We start from the raw sequence: 20,580 nt of genomic DNA on the forward strand, positions 1-20,580 counted from the left end.
GTATCTAGAGCTCAGGAGATGATCTGGGTTGTGGACAAAATTCTGGTATTGGCTGATGTGAAGCCATGAGTGCCTGAACTCACGTGAACAGTGCACAAACTGTCCTGTTCTGGGCCAAAGCTGACCATGCAAATAACTGGAAGAATGGGACTGGAATGTGGGTCTCCCTGGCTGCAGTAGAGGCTGGCTCTGCCCATTCCACTGGGATTCTGGATGTGGGGAGGAGGCAGAGCATATGATGCTGATGGGCTTCAGGAAAGGGGTTTCTAGAGCCCTAAGGTGACTAAATCCAACAAACTGTCCCCTGCCCCCAGATCAACAGAAATAAGGACAACCCCATGGAGAAAGACAAGATCAATAAACATTGGGAGATATTTATTTTCTTTAAACAAGGTCATAAATAACAAAGAAACAAAGTAGGTCCCAGACTCTGGACCGTGCAGCAGGACAGGGATAGGAAGTTGTTGGGTGGAAAGGTGGAGGGGATTACGCATCACCTAAGACAGTCACAGAAAAGATGGGCTGCAGGAGACTGCCCCTTCCTGCCCTTGGAAATGGCGTGCCTGGGCAGTAGGGGGAGGCCGCAGTGCTGTGATGAGGCAGCCGGAAGAGGGCAAAGATTGAGGATGCTGGGCTGTACTGTTTCTATGAAGAGTGACATGGAAACCACAAATGGTGAAGATAAGCTGTGGGTCTAGAAGAGGCAAGCGGGCACTCTGCACACCTCCAGGGACCAATTATGAAAATGGTTAAATTTGATTCTTAAAAACAACTCCACAGGCTTTGGCCTATGGCTTTGTGCATGGGCTGTATTTAACCTGGGTTGTTCTGTGGCAGGTGAGGGCTCAAGAGGCCCCTGGAGCAGCCTGGCCTCAGCCCAGGGCAGGTGCCCAGACATGTGGGAGAGGGACAGTGGGCTCTCCCCAGATGGGAGGCCATGTGCTTGGACTGGCTGGACCTGATTTTCAGGCTGGTTTCTTGTGATGCTATCCAACACCCCTCCCCATTCCTAAGGATGGGATCCTGGCCTCTCTGGGTCTTCCAAGCCTGGAAGAGTAAGACTGGGATAAAAAGGTACCTGACTGGTATTTTATTTGAAAGGAAATATAAGGACCACCCTGTGCATGGTCCATCCCATGAGGTAGGGCAGGACCATACCAAGAACAATCTTAAGGAATGGAGGTCCCTGAGCCTGGGGAGACATTTGGACCCAGGTGCATTGCCTAATACCAGGAATAGGGGCCCAGGGTGGCAGTTCTGATGGAGGCTTCACCCTAGGCAAGGTAAGAAGAACAGGCAGGGGCTACCCCTGAACAGGGAAGGGGTGGGAGCTGGGGAGCCTTGGACTAAGTTGGTCGAGGTTGGTCAAAGGCCCTGGAAAACAATGCTTTTGGCAGGAATACACAAAAGGGTTTGTACATCTGGGGATGCCCGTCTATAGGGAGCCGGTGTCACATGGTCGGGCGGGATGGTGAGGAGGAGACAGCGGCATCACAGTGGCCTCTGGTGCGATGTATTTACAACAGAGCTCAGTGTTGGGGGAGGGACGGATAGCAGGTTACTAACAGCCAGGAAACACACTGTGAAGAATGGAAAGAGAAGGAAAACAAATGTGACCATTACTAGTTTTCTCCTGCTCACACTGTCTCCTCCAGAAAGCCCAGGCCTTCATGGTCACAAGGCCCCTGCAGATTGTCCGACCTCCCCACAGCCCCATCTAGGTCTAGACACAGGGTCTGTGAAGTGGTGATATGACCAAAGCTCCAAATGGTCCAGGGGCCCCAGACACTATTATTATCAAGAAAAACTAAGTCTTTACTTTTGATTCCTGGTATCCATCAATAGTTAGTTGCTTGAGGGGTGGTTTCGCATAAAGGAGTCACTTGTACCAGGCTCCTGTCATCATTTCCAATGCCGACCCTGCCCTGTGATCCTCACATCCCAGGCCCTGGCATTTAGAGTTTTCTAATGCAGAAGCGATTTCTTTTCTTCAACATTTCTTCTTCAAATTCCTAAAGGTAGGGAACCAGTTCCCCTGGACCCTCACCAAAATTAGGACTTTCCAACTGGCAGGTATGACTCATTGAGTTTGTGGGCTGAGAATCAGGGACATTCTGTAGCACAGATCAGGAGTTCCCTAAGGTGGGGGCCTAGTCTGTGTGGTTTGGGTAATCATGCCTCTCTTACTCCTCCTCCTTGACAGAGTCTAACTATGTCTCCCTAATCAGATGAAGAGCTTCCTAGGGTGAGAGGCACCCTTTTCCCTTTAAACCAGTGGTTCTCAACTGTTAGTGATTTTGTCTTCCTTGAGACATTTGGTAAAACCTAAAGACATTTTTCCTTGCCATAACTTTGAGTGTGTATGTTGGAGTGCTACTGGCTTCTAGTGCGTTAGAGGCTAGGGATGCTGTCAAACATCCTACAATGCACAAGACAGGCCCCCAAATGTCAATAGTACTGAGGTTGAAAACCCAGCTCTGGATCTCTATACAGCTTCCATGGCCTGCCCAGCCTTCCTCAGCAGCAGGGCAGGAGATGGCACACAGAACTTACCTAAGAGCTTGGAAAAAGACGGATTCCCACCCCAGCCTCCTCAGACAAGGGGCACCTCAAGAAGTGGGGGGATTTCTTTAAGAAGTCAGGTGGAGTAGGGACTAGGCATAATTTAATCTCATCTTTGCAACAACCCACTGGACCAAAGCACACAGAAACAATCAACCATGGCTTAACAAAAACATACATACTTGGTTCCATGTTGAGGAGGAAGAAGAAAGGCATGGTGACCCAAACTGGGCAGGGGTAAGGTAGAGATATTTACAACATTACAAATATCTTTTTGCTGTGGTTGGCCAGCACTGCTGGGCTCTTTAAACCTGTGTTACTTCCTTACCACTGGAATCCACCGATGGGCTCTGCAAACCTGTGCCGGATCAGGAAAGTGGCAACAGCTTCAGCTACCTGGAAAAGGGAGAGATATTCCAGGCTATGTGACATTAACAGTGGGGATCACCTCTGGAGGTCCTGTATGCTTTTTTGGGAAGGTTAGGCTCTATAGTGGACTTATGGGACCTGCTGGACTTGAAATCTAAAGGATCTGAGTCCTGGCAGGGCCAGGGAGACTCTTCCCCACCGTCCTTGCCAGGGATAGCTCCAGAGAAGTCAAGGGGAATGATGTGAAGGCTTATTTATCCCTGAGAATTACAAAGCATCTTATTCCCATAGGAGGAGTACATATTAACTACTAACTACTAACTATAGTTTAGGAGGCAGTTTCTACCCCAATTTTCCCTTTTTACACCTGGCTTTTGGGAAAAAGAGAGAAGCAGAGCTCAAGATCTTAACCAGAGTGACCTGGGATGAAACGGCAAGGTGTCAGTGGCTCCTCAGCACATACACAGAAAGCTAAGACCATAAGCAGCTGCCAGGGAGAGGTTTGGGGAGATGGTGCAAGTTGTATCTGCATAGGCCCCACAAAAGCTGCTGAGGGCAACACAGGCTAACTCAAGGGTTTGTACTATTTTCTGTGAGAGCCAAGGTTACTCTCACAGCTGTCCTTCAACAGTCACAGAGCATCAGACTCACCTTGTCGGGGGCATCCTCATGGACTGCGTGGCCACACTGGGGTAGGACCTGCATCTGGAACTTTCCTGGAGAGGAAACAAATCCAGGTGATCTCAGGGACTAAAATGATCCCTTCCTGGGGTGCCTGGGTGGCTCAGTCAGTTAAGCATCTGACTCTTGGTTTTGGCTCAGGTCATGATCTCACAGTTCATGAGTATGAGCCCACATCAGGCTTTGCACTGACAGTGTGAAGCCTGCTTGGGATTCTCTCTTTCCCTCTTCCTCTCTCCCCTCCCACACTTTGTTTTTCAAAAAAACAAAAAAACAAAACAAAAAAAACCCATAAATAAAATGGCCCTTTCCTTACCAGCTCTGCAGTCTCACAGGCTACACTAGGAGTTCAGAACCTCCCTAACTACTACCCTCCCCAACAGTCTAGACCCAATCACCAAGGCTTGAGGAGAATGTAACCTTAGGCAAATGATTTTCCCTTCATTTTTTCCTTTGGCATGCATTTACTTTGGGCCAGACACACAAGAAGAAACAGTTCCTGTTTTCAGGGGATTTATAGTCTTGTAAGGGAACACAAAAAACAAAATTTTAATGTAGCATGTGGTTCCTATGATAAAAGAGTACACGGAACTGGAAAAACATAGGAAAGGAGGCTTCACAATCAAATAAGGATATAGGAAGGCTTCCCACACAGAGCAGGGCGGGGGTGGGGGGGAAGCCTATACAAAGGAAAGGAGGATGAAATGGCATTTGCTCCTGGAAATAAAAAGGTTGACATGGAGCTCATGAGAGTTAACAATGAGGCTGGAGAGGAGAGCAAGGACCATACCATTAAAGGTTTTGTAAGCTATGTTAAGGATTTTGAAATTTATTATAACAAGAATAAGTTTCCATTTGAGTGCTATATGCCAGACTATACTAACCACTTTCTCACACTTGTAGAACATCGTAAGCTCACCATTAATGTGATAGCTATTAAGAGTGAACCAAGATAACTGATAAAGCAAGATCCCAAAGCAGACCAAAGGATATGGGACCTAAGTAGACAGAACAGACTCTCAGAGCCTAAGTGGCTCTATTACAAAATAAGGCAATATGCTCTGAAGTCCTCTGGTCATCACATTCTAGGATTCTTACTCCAATTACACAGTGCTTTAAAATTTTTTCAAAATACTCTTCTATCCATTTTTTTAGTTGATTCTCAATCTACCCTATAAAACTGAACAGGACAAACACTGAAATTCTTTTCTGAGATAATGAAACTAATACCATGGTTAGTCATTTGTCCAAGTCTGCTTATTTAATCAATAGAGGAACTAAGACCATTCCATTCAGTAAGGCCCAACTTATGCCCATCCTCTTGCTGTAGTCTGCCCCTGGGTGCTCCAGCCTAGTTCAGCCTAATCTCCTCCCTCTTGTATCTCCTAAGGTACTACTACTAACACGTATGGATCCAAACAGAGCAGCTTGTGCCCCTCTTGTTTTGTAAGCTTATATTTTATATGCCACTGGTGGCTTGCCTTCCCAAGAGTATTCCATTTCTGTAAAACAGAGCCTAATATCATTACTTGCTCTATTATTCCTAATAGAGCCCAACACAGGGCAAGACATTGAGTTAGTGTTTAGTAAGTCTTAATGAGTAACTGAGCGAATGACCTGATAACACAACTCCAATCACCCTGGGCTTGATGTCTAGGATGCATTTTTTTTGTTCCTACATACTAACAACATTGTACCTGGTAAATAAAATAACGATCATGGGTAATCCTCACAATTATTCTATGAAGTGGGCATATTTCCAAACGCTTCCCTCTAATTTTACAGATGAAGAACCTTATGTTTAGACAGCATAAAGTATTTACCCAAGTAGTATCATGAATGAATGCTAGGTTTCTAGGAATCTATAACTAACTTAGCAGGTTTAAACACAATGCTGGGAAGGCTGTGGTTTGGATCTATGCCAACTTGGCCATTTCTCTTTGTTTTATGGGATGTCCCTCACTTCAGCCATTTACTTTCTATACTCATGGGATGCTTTGAAAGAGAAAGTAGTCTTGGCATAAACCTTACTTACTGGGGAAATAGCAGGAAATCATGAGTACTTCCTGAATATAATGAAGCCATCATTTGTCAGACTTACTTCACACACATTTTCTCAGTTAAATACCAAACAAATGTATTAAGATATAGCATTATTTCCATTTTACAGATGAAGAAACTTGGGATTAAAGAAGTTAGCAATTCATTCAACCACAACACTAGTAACAGTGACTCACCACCCAGGACTGTCTGATTTCAAGGCTGGTGATCAATAATGGTTTCTTTCAAATGCTATTCAGTCCAGATCAACTGCTTTCAGATAGGGGCCATATCTGATTCTTCTGTCTGTCTAGCATTACGCATAGGTCTTAGATAGAAAGACTGCTTAGGAAAGATTTGCTTGAATTGAATTTAAGGAAAGATGTCTAAGCTCAAAATTACCAACATCAGTGCCATAAAACTCATACAGTCCCAGCCCATGGTCTTGCTCCAGGCTTTAGGCTACTTCAGGTAGAGGAAGGGTAGGGGAGAAGTGCCTGGGTCCAGGATGTAATAATCATTCAGGAGCCTTTGAACAACTATTGTGAGGGAATATAGTCCCTTTTACTGTGGAGAGCTTGAGGACAGCTAAAAGAACAATTTGAGCCCATGAACATCCAAGTAGAGATGTCCAACAGGTTTGATATATGGGCCAGGTCTACAGCTCAGGAGAGAGGTATGAGTTGGATGTTTAGCTTTGGGAGTTATCAGGGTATAAACAGAAGCCATGAGATTGCCCAGAGAGAGTAAGCAGAAAAAAAAGAAGGTCAAGAACAGAATCTGGTTAAGACTGAAAATTTGGCCTTAGAGTTAGCACCTCTTCTTCCCATACCTGAAAAGATGTCAATGCCTATTGACTTCACCTTTACCAAACTTTTCATCTATACTAAAGCAAGAGCCTCCACTTCCATCTGGCCAACACACCTGGACCTGAACACAATATGTCACTTTTCTACTCATTATACCTCATGATCCCTGTGAAGCTGCCATCAACTTTCTCATTTTATAGACTGAGAAATTTTATACTCGTTTTATAGGGTGGTAAAATGAGTAGGAAAGAAGCAGTACTCAAAGTCAGTTCTCCCAACCTCAGAGTCTGCTTTTAAATTTTTTTTTTTTCAACGTTTATTTATTTTTGGGACAGAGAGAGACAGAGCATGAACGGGGGAGGGGCAGAGAGAGAGGGAGACACAGAATCGGAAACAGGCTCCAGGCTCCGAGCCATCAGCCCAGAGCCTGACGCGGGGCTCGAACTCATGGACCGCGAGATCGTGACCTGGCTGAAGTCGGACGCTTAACCGACTGCGCCACCCAGGCGCCCCCAGAGTCTGCTTTTACCACCTCACCAGGCTATCTTCTAAACACAGTTTACATCTTTATGCATTCTATTATCCTGGATCTTTTCCTTTCCTATGAAGTCCAACAATGATAAAAATACTGATCAGTAGGGGAGCCTGGGTGGCTCAGTCAGTTAAGCCTCTGACTTTGGCTCAGGTCATGATCTTGTGGTTCACAAGTTTGAGCCCTGAGTCGGGCTCTGTGCTGACAGCTCAGAGCCTGGAGCCTTCAGATTCCTTGTCTCCCTCTTTCTCTGCCTGTTCCCTGCTCACGCTCTGTTTCTATCAAAAATAAATTAAAACATTAAAAAATTTTTTTTTTAATTTTTAAAAAAAATTTTAAATTTAAAAAAATTTTTTTAAATTAAAAAAAATACTGATAAGTATTCAGAATATCTCCTTTCACAATATTATATATTTATAGGGTACTTTATGGTTTATATTGCTCTCTGCAAAGACACATTCTCATTTTAATCCTTACAACTCTGAGATGTAAATGGTAATTAAGTCCCATTTTTAGATGGCAAAAAAAAAAAAAATGAAGCTCAGAAAAGGGAAATATTTGCCTATAATCAAATAGTGGGTCAGGAATGGATGTTGATGTCAAGTTTCAGGTAACTCAAAGCTCATTAATTTCCACATGACTATGTCCCTTTCTCTGCCCTTAGAGAAAGACCTGGAGACAAAATTTCTTGATGACTTACCTTGCATTTGGCCAATAGTCAGATCCTTATCCAATCTATCAACACCTAGAACAAAATAGGAGAATCCGGAAGTAGCTTACTAGAAAAGGCTGTGCGAAACAGGTTTTGCTATTCAAGTAGGAAAAACTGCCACAAACTTGTAAACATGATGACATTATCAACTCGTGTTAATGCCAATCCCAACTCCGTGAGGGTATAGGCTCACCACATGAAGCTTTCCAGAATGAGGTTCCCTTGCAATCTTTTTGCTCATTTAAACTGGTTTCTGAAAACAGGGTTTTACTTTAAAAATTTTCATTATACTCAGAATATCTTTATACCACTCTAGAAGGCCTTGGGCTTAACCAGGGATTGAAGGCAAGCCAGAATTAAACTATCCCAGATGAATGCTTATGCTTAGTTAGTTTAGGGATTTGGTACGGAGAGGAGAAAAGCACAAATGAGTGAGGATGGGACTTCACTTTGGAAGTCACTACCCACTTGATGAGTAGTTTTAACAAGGACATATTCAGATGATGATATACCTACGCTGCTATGGACTGAACTGTGTCCTCCTCCCCCCAATTCATACGTTGAAGCCCTAATCAACAATGTGACCGCATTTAGAGATATGGAAATAATTAGGGTCAAAATGAAGAAGTAAATAAGGTTAAATGGGGTCATTTGGGTAGGACCTTCATATGACAGGATTAATATCCTTTTAAGAATAAACACCAGGGAGCTTACTCTCACTCTCTTCTGCCATATAAGGACATAGTGAGAAAGCAGTTGTCTGCAAGCCAGTAAGAAAGCTCCCACCAGAACTTGACTGTGCTGGTACCCTGATCTCAGACTTCTTCCAGAACTGTGAGAAAATAAATTCACTGTTTAAGCACCCAATCTATAATATTTTGTTATGGCAGCCTGAGCTAATACATACACATACACACTTACCAGCCAAGAGCAGCAATTTAGGAATAGGACAACTAAGAAAGAGATTGGATAAGCCTCGGAACCAGCCATCCCAGTATTTTTCTGTTTTCGCCAGTTCAATTCTCCAAGTGTACGGATGGTCTTTCTTGGTCTGAAGGAATAAGAGCAAGTTCTGAGTCTCTGAGGGCAACCCCTGGAGGAACAGGATAATAACTAGGTCCCTGGGAAAAGGAAAGGGAAGGAAACTAGCACTTATTAAGGGCCTACTATGTCCCAGACATTTTCACATACACTTAATCAATTATAACAGTCTTGTGATATAGGTTATTGTTGTAATTCCCATGTTTAAATAACTAGAAGTTTACTTTTTACTTCTATTAATTTCAGTGAACTTAGGAAACTTTCTTAAAGTCACAAAGCTAGTAAATGGTAGAGCCAAGACTGAGCTTCTCTTATATCCATTTGGCGAAAAGAACATATCCATCAAAAGAATAATTACATGGGAATGCAAGCTGGTCAGACACTCTGAAAAACAGTATGGAGGTTCCTCAAAAAACTAAAAATAGAACTATCCTACGACCCAGCAATTGTACTACTAGGCATTTATCCACGGGATACAGGTGTGCTGTTTCAAAGGGACACATGCATCCCCATGTTTATAGCAGCACTATCAACAATAGACAAAGTATGGAAAGAGCCCAAATGTCCATCGATGGATGAATGGATAAAGAAGACATGGTATATATATACAATGGAGTATCACTCGGCAATCAAAAAGAATGAAATCCTGCCACTTGCAACTACGTGGATAGAACTGAAGGGTGTTATGCTAAGTGATATTAGTCAGTCAGAGAAAGACACAAATCATATGACTTCACTCATATGAAGACTTTAAGAGACAAAAGAGATGAACATAAGGGAAGGGAAACAAAAATAATATAAAAACAGGGAGGGGGACAAAACAGAAGAGACTCCTAAATATGGAGAACAAACTGAGGGTTGCTGGAGGGGTTGTGGGAGGGGGGATGGGCTAAATGGGTAAGGGGCATTAAGGAATCTACTCCTGAAATCATTGTTTCACTATATGCTAATTTGGATGTAAATTTTAAAAAATAAAAAATAAAATTAAAAAATTTTAAAAAAAGGATAATTACAAAAAGCACAGTGCAGTATGAAAAAAATGCTGATGATATACTATTAAGAGAAAGAAGCAGAGTATAACATGTCATCTAAGTGAGCATTACTACTGGAAAAATGTGGTACATAGAGAGAAGGAACTGGAAGGAAAAAGGGAAAATACGTTGATTTGTTAGAACATTTTTTCTTATATTTTGATTAATAATAATGATATAATGTCCCTGCCATAGTTATCTGAAAAAGGAAACCTGACTCAAATATTACAAAATATATCTGTTAATATAGGGGAAGGGAAGGAAAAATAAGATAAATACAGAGAGGGAGACTCTTAAATCCAGAGAACAAACTGACGATTGCTGGAAAGGAGGTGGGTGGGGAGATGGGTTAAATGGGTGATGCGCATTAAGGAGGGAACTTTTCAAGATGAGCAATGGGTGTCATAGGTAAGAGATGAATCACTGAGTTCTACTCCTAAAGCCAAGACTACACTGTATGTTAACTAGAATTTAAAAAAATCTATATATCTATATCTATATCTATATCTATATCTATATCTATATCTATATCTATATCTTAAATCCTGATATATAGTAGACAGGCACAAAGTATGCACTCATCAAATACAAGCTGAACAAATAAATGATTCTCTATACTTTTCTGGATCACTGAAAATTTGACATATTATAATTGAAATAAACAATTGGGATACCACAGCAACCACAATATGAAAACCTAGAAGTGAACATGAGACAGCAACATACTGTGTTAGAGATCATTAGATGATTAAGATGTCCATACCACCCAAAACGATCTGCAGATTCAAAACAATCCCTATCAAAATCCCAATGACATTTTTACAAAAATAGAAAAATTCATCAAAAATTCATATGGAATCTCAAGGGACCCCAAATAGCCAAAACAATTTTGAAAAAGAACAAAATTGGAAGACTCATGCTCTCTAATTTCAAAACATATTGCAAAGCTACAGTAATCCAAATCTCATGGTATTGGTCTAAAGACAAAGAGACCAATGGAATACACTAGACAGCCCAGAAATAAACTCTCACATATATGGCTAAATGATCTTTAACAAGGGTCCAAGATGATTCAATGGAGAAAGGATAGTTTTTTCAAGTGGTGTTGGGAAAACTGAATATCCACATGCAAAATAATGAAGTTGGATAATACACAAATTTAACTCAAATGGATAAAGACCTAAATGTAAGACCTCAAACCATAAAACTTCTAGAAGAAAACATAGAGGAAAGCTTCATGTAGTTTTTCATGACATTGAATTTGACAATGATTTCTTGGTTATAACACAAAAATCAGAGGCAACAAAAGCAAAATTAGATAAATGGACTACATTAAACTAAAAAAAACTTCGGCACATCAAAGAACACAATCAACAGAGTGAAAAGGTACAGAATGGGAGAAAATATTTACAAATCATATGTCTGATAAGGGGTTAATATTCAGAATATATAAGGAACTCCTACAACTCAATAGCAAAAAAAAAAAAAAAAATCAAACAACCTGAATAAAAAAATGAGCCAAGGACATGAACAGACATTTCTCCAAAGAAGATATACAAATGGCTAATAAGTACACAAAAAGATACTTAACATCACTAATCATCAGGGGAATGCAAATCAAAGCCACAATAACATATCACTTTGCACCTATTAGGATGGCTATTATCAAAAAAGACCAAATAACCAGTGTTGGCAAGGATATGGAGAAACTGGAACACCTGGGGCACGGTTGGTGGGATTACACAATGGTACAACCACTATGAAGACAGCATGGAAGTTACTCAAAAATTAAAAATAAAACTACCATATTATCCAGCAATCTCACTTCTGGGTATATATCCAGAAGAAGTGAAAGCAGGGTCTTGAAGAGATATTTGCAGACCCATGTTCATAGCAACATTACTCACAACAGTCAAGAGGTGTAAACACTCCAAATGTTTATTGATGGATGAATGGATAAACAAAATGTACTATATACATATTATTTAGCTTAAAGAAGGAGATTTTGTCACATGCTACAACACAGAGGAAACGTGAAGACGTTTTGTTAACTAAAGCCAGTTACAAAAAGACAAATACTGATTCTACTTCTATGAGGTATCTAAAGTAGTGGAATTCATACAAACAGAAAGTAAAATGGTAGGTATGGGGGAAAAGGGAAATTGTTTAATGAGTATAGAGTTTCAGATATGCAAGATGAAAAAGTTCTGGAGATCTGTTTCACAACAGTGTGAACACTACCGAATTATACACTTAAAAATGATTGAGGTGGTGGGGCGCCTGGGTGGCTCAGTCAGTTGAGCATCCATCTCTTGATTTTGGCTCAGGTCATGATCCCAGAGTAGTGGGATCGAGCCCTGCATTAGGCTCTGTGCTGAGCATGGAGCCTGCTTAGGATTCATACTCTCTGTCTGTCTGTCTGTCTGTCTCTCCTGCCCTTCTCCCCTCTTGCGCACTAAAAAAAAAAAAAAAAAAAAAAAAAGATTAAAGTGGTAAATTTTATGTTATGTATTTTTTAAACCAAAATATAAAAAAGGAAAGAAAAAGATCATGGGGTGGGTAGTCAGGAAACTTGGGTCTTCCAGTTCTCACTAAAGTGCTGCATGGGCAACACTTCCCATTTATGAGCCATTTCTAATAGATTTCCACAGTCAGAGACAGCAAGACCCTCTTCAATGCACAATGTACTTCACGTGCAAATGACAAATTTAAGGTAAGGGAACTTCCAAGGATAATAATACTATAAAAAGAAATTTTAAAAAAGGAGTTCATCTCAAGTCCTAAAAATGTAAAAATAAAAAATCTGGATAGAATTAAGAGTTGCTCCTTTATTTAGGCTTATGATAATAAATCTTTTCTCTGGAGAGGTGGATCATAAAGTTAGTTTAGTTTGATGCCTTCCTCTGACAAATGGTAATAAAACAGATTGATGTAAGAAACCAAATAGATGAACACGGGGGGGGGGGGGGGAAGAGAGGCAAACCAGAAAACAGACTCTTAACTACCAAGAACAAACTGAGGGTTGCTGGAGGGGAGGGCAGAGGGATGGGTTAAATGCATGATAGATATGAAGGAAGGCACTTGGGATGAGCATGGGATGTTATATTATATGTAAGTGATGAATCACTAAATTCTACACCTGAAACTAATATTACACTGTATGTTAACTACTGGAATTTAAGTAAAAACTTGAAAGAAGAAAAAAAAAGAAAAAAAAAACAAATCGATGTAATGAGATCTAATTGTTGGATAGGAGAAGCAGAAAGCTGGCTACCAATTTTCCTGGTATGTTCACCTGGGCAGGATGCGATTCTCCACACAAGGGCATCAACCACAGGCTTTGCATTATTTTTCAACACCTCACTTGGAAAGAACTTAAGAAGATAGGCTTTGGGTCAGTCAGACCTGACTTAATGCAAATCCCAGCTCCACCATCAACTAATTCATGGTGGGTCCCTTGGGAAAGTTACCTAACTTCTCCAAGCCTGTTTTCTTAGTTATTAAGTGGGCAACACAAAATCTCAAAGGATTGTTGTAAAGATGAACTAAAAATACTCATGTATGTAAAACAAGAGGAACATGGTCTGGCATACAACAAGTAATTAAAACACCAAAATCTTAAGAATATGGGATTTCAATAATCTTGAAAAAGAAGAACAAAGTTGGAAGACTTATACTTCCCGATTTCAAAACTTACTACGAAGCTACAATAATGAAGACTGTGCACTTGCTTATAAGGATAGACATATATATATATATAATGGAACAGAACTGAGAGTCCAGAGACAAAGCCTGGCATTTATGGTCATTTGATTTCCAACAAGGGATGCAAGACAAGTAAATGGGAAAGAGAGGTCTTACCAACAAACAATACCGAGACAGCTGGACATCCACATGCAAAAGAATGAAGTTGCACCCCCAACGTCATACTATACACAAAAATTAACTCAAAATGGATCATAGACCTAAATATAAGTGCTAAAACTAGAAAACTCTTAGAAGAAAACATACACATAAACCTTTGTGACCCTGGGCTAGGCAAAACCTTCTTAGATATGGTGCAACAAAATAGTAACTAGATAAAATAAATTTCTTCAAAATCCAACTTATGCACTTCCAAGAACATCATCAAGAACATGAAAAGACAATCTGTGTAACAGGACAAAATATCTGCAAATCAGGGACTTGTATCTAGGATACATAAAGAACTCCTACTATTCAATAATAAAAAGATAAAATACCCTACTGAAAAAATGGGCAAAGGATCTGATTATACATTTCTCCAGAGAGAAAATGGATAGTAAGCCCATGAAAAGATGTTCAACATCAATAGTCATCAGGAAAATGTAAATCAAAACCACAAGAAGATACCACTTCATACCCATTAGGATGGCTATAATCAAAAAGAGAGACAATATTACAAGTGCTGACAAGGATGTAGAAAACTCATACACTAGTGGTGGCAATATAAAGTGCTGCAGGCATTTTGGAAGATAGTCTGGCTACTCCTCAAATGATTAAACACAAAGTTAGCATCCAGCAATTTCACTTGTAGGTGCATACCCGAGAAAAATAAAAACCTATGTCCACACCAAAACTTGTACACCATTGTTCATACCAGCATTATTCATAACAGACAAAAAAGTGAAAACGATCCAAATGTCCATCAACTGATGAATGGATAAAAACTGTGGTCTATCCATACAAAGTGGTATTATTCAGCTATAAACAGGAATGAAGTTCTAATATATGCTACAACATGGATAAACCTTGAAAACATTATGCTAAGGTAAAATAAGCCAGTCACAAAAGAGTATATATTATTGATTCCATTTATATTAAATGTCCAGATTAGGCAAATCTAAAGAGACACAAAGTAGATTAGTGGATGCCTACGGCTGGGAAGGTTGAGGAGAAATGGGAAGCAACTGCGAACAGGTATGACATTTCTTTTACAAGTGATGAAAAATGTTCTAAAATTAGATTGGGATGGTTGCACAATTCTGAGACTCTACTAAAAACCACTGAATTGTATACTTTGGGTGAGTTACCTCTCAATAAAACAATTTAAAAAAAGAGAGATTTACACGTAAAGGAATACCACCTGAATAACTGAAGTTTATTGCTTTAAGAACCAAAAATTAAAGTTTCCCTTTTCTTTTCCGTATTTTAATCATTTTGTATTAGACATCACCCTCCACCACCAATGTATACCTTGTATTCTTTCACACACCAAAATGGATGCAATAGAACTCTTATGTATGTCTCAGGATCATTTCAAACACCACTTTTTATATTATGTTGTAACATAGATGCTCCTAAGAGGGGCTCTAAATGGCCCCTGGCTACCATACTTTAGAAGTTGTGACTGTTGCCAACTAATCTTTGACAAAGCAGGAAAGAATATCCAATGGAAAAAAGACAGTCTCTTTAACAAATGGTGTTGGGAGAGCTGGACAGCAACATGCAGAAGAATGAAACTAGACCACTTTCTTACACCATTCACAAAAATAAACTCAAAATGGATAAAGGACCTGAATGTGAGACAGGAAACCATCAAAACCGTAGAGGAGAAAGCAGGAAAAAACCTCTCTGACCTCAGCCACAGCAATTTCTTACTTGACACATCCCCAAAGGCAAGGGAATTAAAAGCAAAAATAAACTACTGGGACCTCATGAAGATAAAAAGCTTCTTCGGCACTGCAAAGGAAACAATCAACAAAACTAAAAGGCAACCAACAGAATGGGAAAAGTTATTTGCAAATGACATATCTGATAAAAGGCTAGTATCCAAAACCTATAAAGAACTCACCAAACTCCACACCAGAAAAACAAATAACCCAGTGAAGAAATGGGCAGAAAACATGAATAGACACTTCTCTAAAGAAGACATCCAGATGGCCAACAGGCACATGAAAAGATGCTCAACGTCACTCCTCATCAGGGAAATACAAATCAAAACCACACTGAGATATCACCTCACACCAGTCAGAGTGGCCAAAATGAACAAATGAGGAGACTACAGATGCTGGCGAGGATGTGGAGAAACAGGAACCCTCTTGCACTGTTGGTGGGAATGCAAACTGGTGCAGCCGCTCTGGAAAACAGTGTGAAGGTTCCTCAAAAAATTAAAAATAGATCTACCCTATGACCCAGCAATAGCACTGCTAGGAATTTACCCAAGGGATACAGGAGTGCTGATGTATAGGGGCACACGTACCCCAATGTTTATAGCAGCACTTTCAACAATAGCCAAATTATGGAAAGAGCCTAAATGTCCATCAACTGATGAATGGATAAAGAAATTGTGGTTTATATACACAATGGAATACTACGTAATGATAAAGAATGAAATATGGCCTTTTGTAGCAACGTGGATGGAACTGGAGAGTGTTATGCTAAGTGAAATAAGTCATACAGAGAAAGACAGACATCATATGTTTTCACTCCTATGTGGATCCTGAGAAACTTAACAGAAGACCATGGGGGAGGGGAAGGAAAAAAAAAAAGATTAGAGAGGGTGGGAGGCAAACCATAAGAGACTCTTAAAAACTGAGAACAAACTGAGGGTCGATGGGGTGTGGGAGGGAGGGGAGGGTGGGTGATGAGCATTGAGGAGGGCACCTGTTGGGATGAGCACTGGGTGCTGTATGGAAACCAATTTGACAATAAACTTCATATTAAAAAAAAAAAGTTGTGACGGTTTCTGTTGTAGTCAGTAAGTTTAATTTGCATTATTAACATTTTCTCCATCATTTTATTTTATTTTTCTTTATTGAGATATAATTGACATATAACATTGTGTAGGTTTAAGGTGTACAATGTGTTGATCTGATACATTTATATATTGCTATACTGTAACACCACAGTGACAGCTAACAGCTCTATCATGTCACATTATCATTTCTTTTTTGTGCTGGGAACAATTAAGACCTAGTCTCTTAGCAACTTATAATAAATAGTATTGTTGCCTATAATTATTATGCTGTGCATTAGATCTCCAGGATCTATAGATCTACTAGTTGCAATAAGCAGTTTCTGTTGTTTGGGGTTTGTGTCCTTCCTCAAGTGTAGATTGTTTTAGCTATACTTCTTATTGCCTCATGTGTCTCAGTCTGCCCTCCTAATAAAAATGCTGGAGTTTATTAAACTGCATATAACTGGGCTTATAAAAAACTGCAAAGAAAAAATGAGCTGGAGTTAAAAATCAGAGGATCTGGATGTGTTTTAGTGCTAACATTTATATGTGACTGTAGGCAAGTATCTGTACCTGACTTATAAAAAACAGTGATAATATCTATAATGCAGAGCTAAAACGAGAACTCGGGACGATAAATGTGATGCACTTAGTATAGCTTGCAGCACATAAAAGACAAAAAGTAATTGGCAGTTTGTATCAGAGTCTCAAATCTACTAAATATTACTCGATTACCTTGGGCAAGTCTCTTCATCTCTGAGTCTCAGTTTCTTTTTTTTTTTTTAATTTTTTTTTTTTAACGTTTATTTATTTTTGAGACAGAGAGAGACAGAGCATGAACAGGGGAGGGTCAGAGAGAGGGAGACACAGAATCTGAAACAGGCTCCAGGCTCTGAGCTGTCAGCACAGAGCCCGACGCGGGGCTCGAACTCACGGACCGCGAGATCATGACCTGAGCTGAAGTCGGCCGCTTAACCGACTGAGCCACCCAGGCGCCCCTCTGAGTCTCAGTTTCTAACTGTTAACATGGGAGAAAAGAGCTCCCCTCACCTCACACAGTGTAGGGAAGGCAAATTAGTCATGCATTATTTATGTTTTTGTAAACTCCAAAGAGGTACAACAAATTATTTATTGATCTTAAGGATGACAGAAAGAACCTCATTAAATTAAAAATACTGTTTGATGAACATACAGTTGATGCTTGAACAATATAGGTTTGGACTGTGCAGGTCCACTTATACGCAGATTTTTTTCACTGAAAACAGTACAGTACTGTAAATGTAATTTTTCTTCTTCATGATTTTCTTAATAACATTTTCTTTTGTCTAGCTTACTTTATTGTAAGAATACAGTATTTGATACATATAAATATACAAATTATGTACTAATTAACTGTTTATATTATTGGTAAGGCTTCTGGTTAATAGTAGGTTATTGGTAATTAAGTTTTTGGGTAGTTAGTAGTTATACTTGGATTTGACAGTGTGGGGGTCAGTGTCCCTAACTCCCATGTTGTTCAAGGGTCAATGTACTCTCCTCCTTGCTAACAGTAGCATCTCCAAATGTAAAGGAATATGTGGTGTATACCAATTCCATTATTTGCCATTAGTAAAATGTTTATAATCCATCCCAGAAAGTCTGCTGCTCATGCTCACCAACCATTTCCAAGAAAAAAAGTACTCTTTCCCACTATTATCCTCAAATCAAGTGCTCAACAAGTACTCACAGGACATTTGCTATGCACACAACTCCAAGCTAAATAATAAGGAAATTCATATAGAACATCAGATCCTGTGCTTAAAATACACAGGTTATTTTTGTTGGGAGACAAATTCTCGTGAAATTAGAGGACATTGATTACGCATTCTAGAGATGACTACAAGAGACCATAGTATCTCTGAATGTAGTTTATGAAAAACAATTCTATAACTCAGCCATGACTTCAAAAAAGAGTGCTAAGTTATGTCATACAGACTCTCAGTGCTATACTGGAGAGGGACTGATATAAAATGAGGTCAGAAAACATCCCTTAAGAGATATACCTTGAAAGATAAGTAAGATCTAATGGGCTTAGCATAGACTAGTAGGAAATGAGATAAACCTCAGGAACAGAAGTAATGAGGTGAGAAAGAGCCTGATGAGAAAGCAAGCTGTTTGAGGGGAGGGTATATACTGTGAAGTTTTATGTTCCAATTTGTCAGAGCTATCAATGGTGCCTTATATCCTATAGTTAACCTAAATATCTATAACATCTTCGCCCCCTAAAATATCCAATGGCAAAAAAAAGGACACGTCACCTCCCCTTCCCTACCCCCACACACTCTGAACCATTCCATACTCCATCCTTCCAAGAATGCCGGCTTTCACTCACCTCCATGTCATCCTCCTTTTTCCTCTTGTTTACTGACTCACTTCCTTCTTCGTCTTCTTCTTCTTCCTCTATGATTCCTTCCACTATAGATTTTGAGCCTTCTGGACTTGTAATTCCTTCACACCTAGGTTTTTTTTTTTTAGAAAGTGTTATCATATATCTCTCTATTATATACAAATTATCTCAGAGATACTGATACTTATGGTCTTTTACAATCAAATGTCAGTTAAAATTGACCATGCTTCTGGGAGAAGGAGGATGTGAAACATGTGCATTTTAAAATGTATAGAAGTAGGCCAGGGCTATGGAAGGTCATGGCCAATGTAGGACTATACTCTGAGGGCTGGTTTCCAGTTCTTGCACCAATACTGACCCACAGAAGGGAGTAACCATTCCTTGAGTCATGGTGGCAACAGTTTTACTGGTATTATCTTATATAATTCTCATAACAATCCTATGAGGTAGCCCTGAAAAGTTAAAAAAAAAAAAAAATTGTCCAAGATCACCTGGCTCATTAGTACATGAGGCTGAGAGGCAAATCCAGACCCAATTAACATGACAGCATGGTACTTTTCTACTGTACCCTGTTTATAATAGAACAAGTCTCAAACAGAATGGTAAAAGGCCCCCACTTTTAATTGGCTAATAGAAACTGGCAATTACAATAACCATGGACAGCTGAACCTTGGAGATTAGAACATATGATCCAACCAATTACTGTTGTTTTTCCTCTAAAAAACAATGTCTGTTATATAATTAGGTAGAAAAATTATTATTATATGACCAGATGGTACCATAATTCCTTTTAGAAAGAACTTGTTGGAAAAAGTACACTGACAATATTAAAGGTAAAAATCCCAAGAGCCTAGGTAGCAGCTAGTGCTAAGGTCTGTTCTGCATGATAAAGAAGAATCTGTTATTTTGTACTTGATAAGGGAGAGTGAAGGGAGAAGAGAAGAGACAATGAGATAAAAAGAGGTGGATAAACTGAAGGGCCACTGAAACTTCAGTGGTGGATTCTTAACAGTTATCACTTGTCCTTCCCTGTCTCCTCTACCAATCTCAGTAAAGTGTATGTTCATAAAATATTTTGTCAAGTGGGGGGGTTTTCTATGGGACTTGAGGTGTCAAATTTCACATCTAGGGTCAAAGTAGTATAACAAAGAAACAATATGTACTTTACATTTCCAAGCTATGGATTAGGAGGTTCAAGGGAATTTCACATAGATCAAGAAGGGCAGGAAGGTTCCATCTGATATCTATGTGACAATTAAAACATACACTATATACACAAGTTTACATATTAAGAGAAAACACTTAAATTTACATATTAAGTAAAATTTTACAATCACTGAACTACCTGAACACAAGCCATATAACTTCCTCATGAAATGCTTCATCACTACTTAAACAAGTCAGATCTTAAAATATTTAGGCATTAAAAAGTGGGCAGTCTCACAGCTTATTTGAATACTGCATGTGTCTGTCAGATATTACTACTCAAATTGCATTTTTAGGCATAAAATCCATAATATAGGGCTTGAAGTCAAATACACAGGAGACTGAATTTGAGCTGTTATTCACTAGCTGTGTGATCCGGGGAAAACTACTTTACCTTTCTGAACTTCTATTTTCTCATCTATAAAACAATACTTATCTTAAAGAGGTACTATAAAGACTAAATGAGATAGTGCAAATGAGTTACTGAATCCACATAATGGTCATCAATGGTTAC

General features: G+C 39.5%; 1 protein-coding gene across 3 annotated transcripts in view; it reads right to left on the minus strand.

Annotated features, from left to right (window-relative positions):
- Nucleotides 1–354: 354 nt before the first annotated feature.
- Nucleotides 355–20,580, minus strand: part of PPME1 (protein phosphatase methylesterase 1) — a 90,959-nt gene continuing 70,733 nt past the window's right edge. For all 3 annotated transcript variants that reach the window (XM_030331151.1, XM_030331152.1, XM_030331153.1), the window contains 6 exons: nt 18,846–18,969; nt 8,627–8,756; nt 7,694–7,738; nt 3,583–3,647; nt 2,891–2,958; nt 355–1,580 (listed from right to left, as the gene is read on the minus strand). In XM_030331151.1, the coding sequence (XP_030187011.1) occupies nt 1,562–1,580; nt 2,891–2,958; nt 3,583–3,647; nt 7,694–7,738; nt 8,627–8,756; nt 18,846–18,969 (451 nt within the window). In that variant the 3' untranslated portion in view covers nt 355–1,561. The remainder of the gene's footprint in view (nt 1,581–2,890; nt 2,959–3,582; nt 3,648–7,693; nt 7,739–8,626; nt 8,757–18,845; nt 18,970–20,580) is intronic.

The sequence above is a fragment of the Lynx canadensis genome, chromosome D1 (genome assembly GCF_007474595.2).
Source record: "Lynx canadensis isolate LIC74 chromosome D1, mLynCan4.pri.v2, whole genome shotgun sequence".
In the NCBI taxonomy this organism is placed as follows: Eukaryota; Metazoa; Chordata; class Mammalia; order Carnivora; family Felidae; genus Lynx; species Lynx canadensis.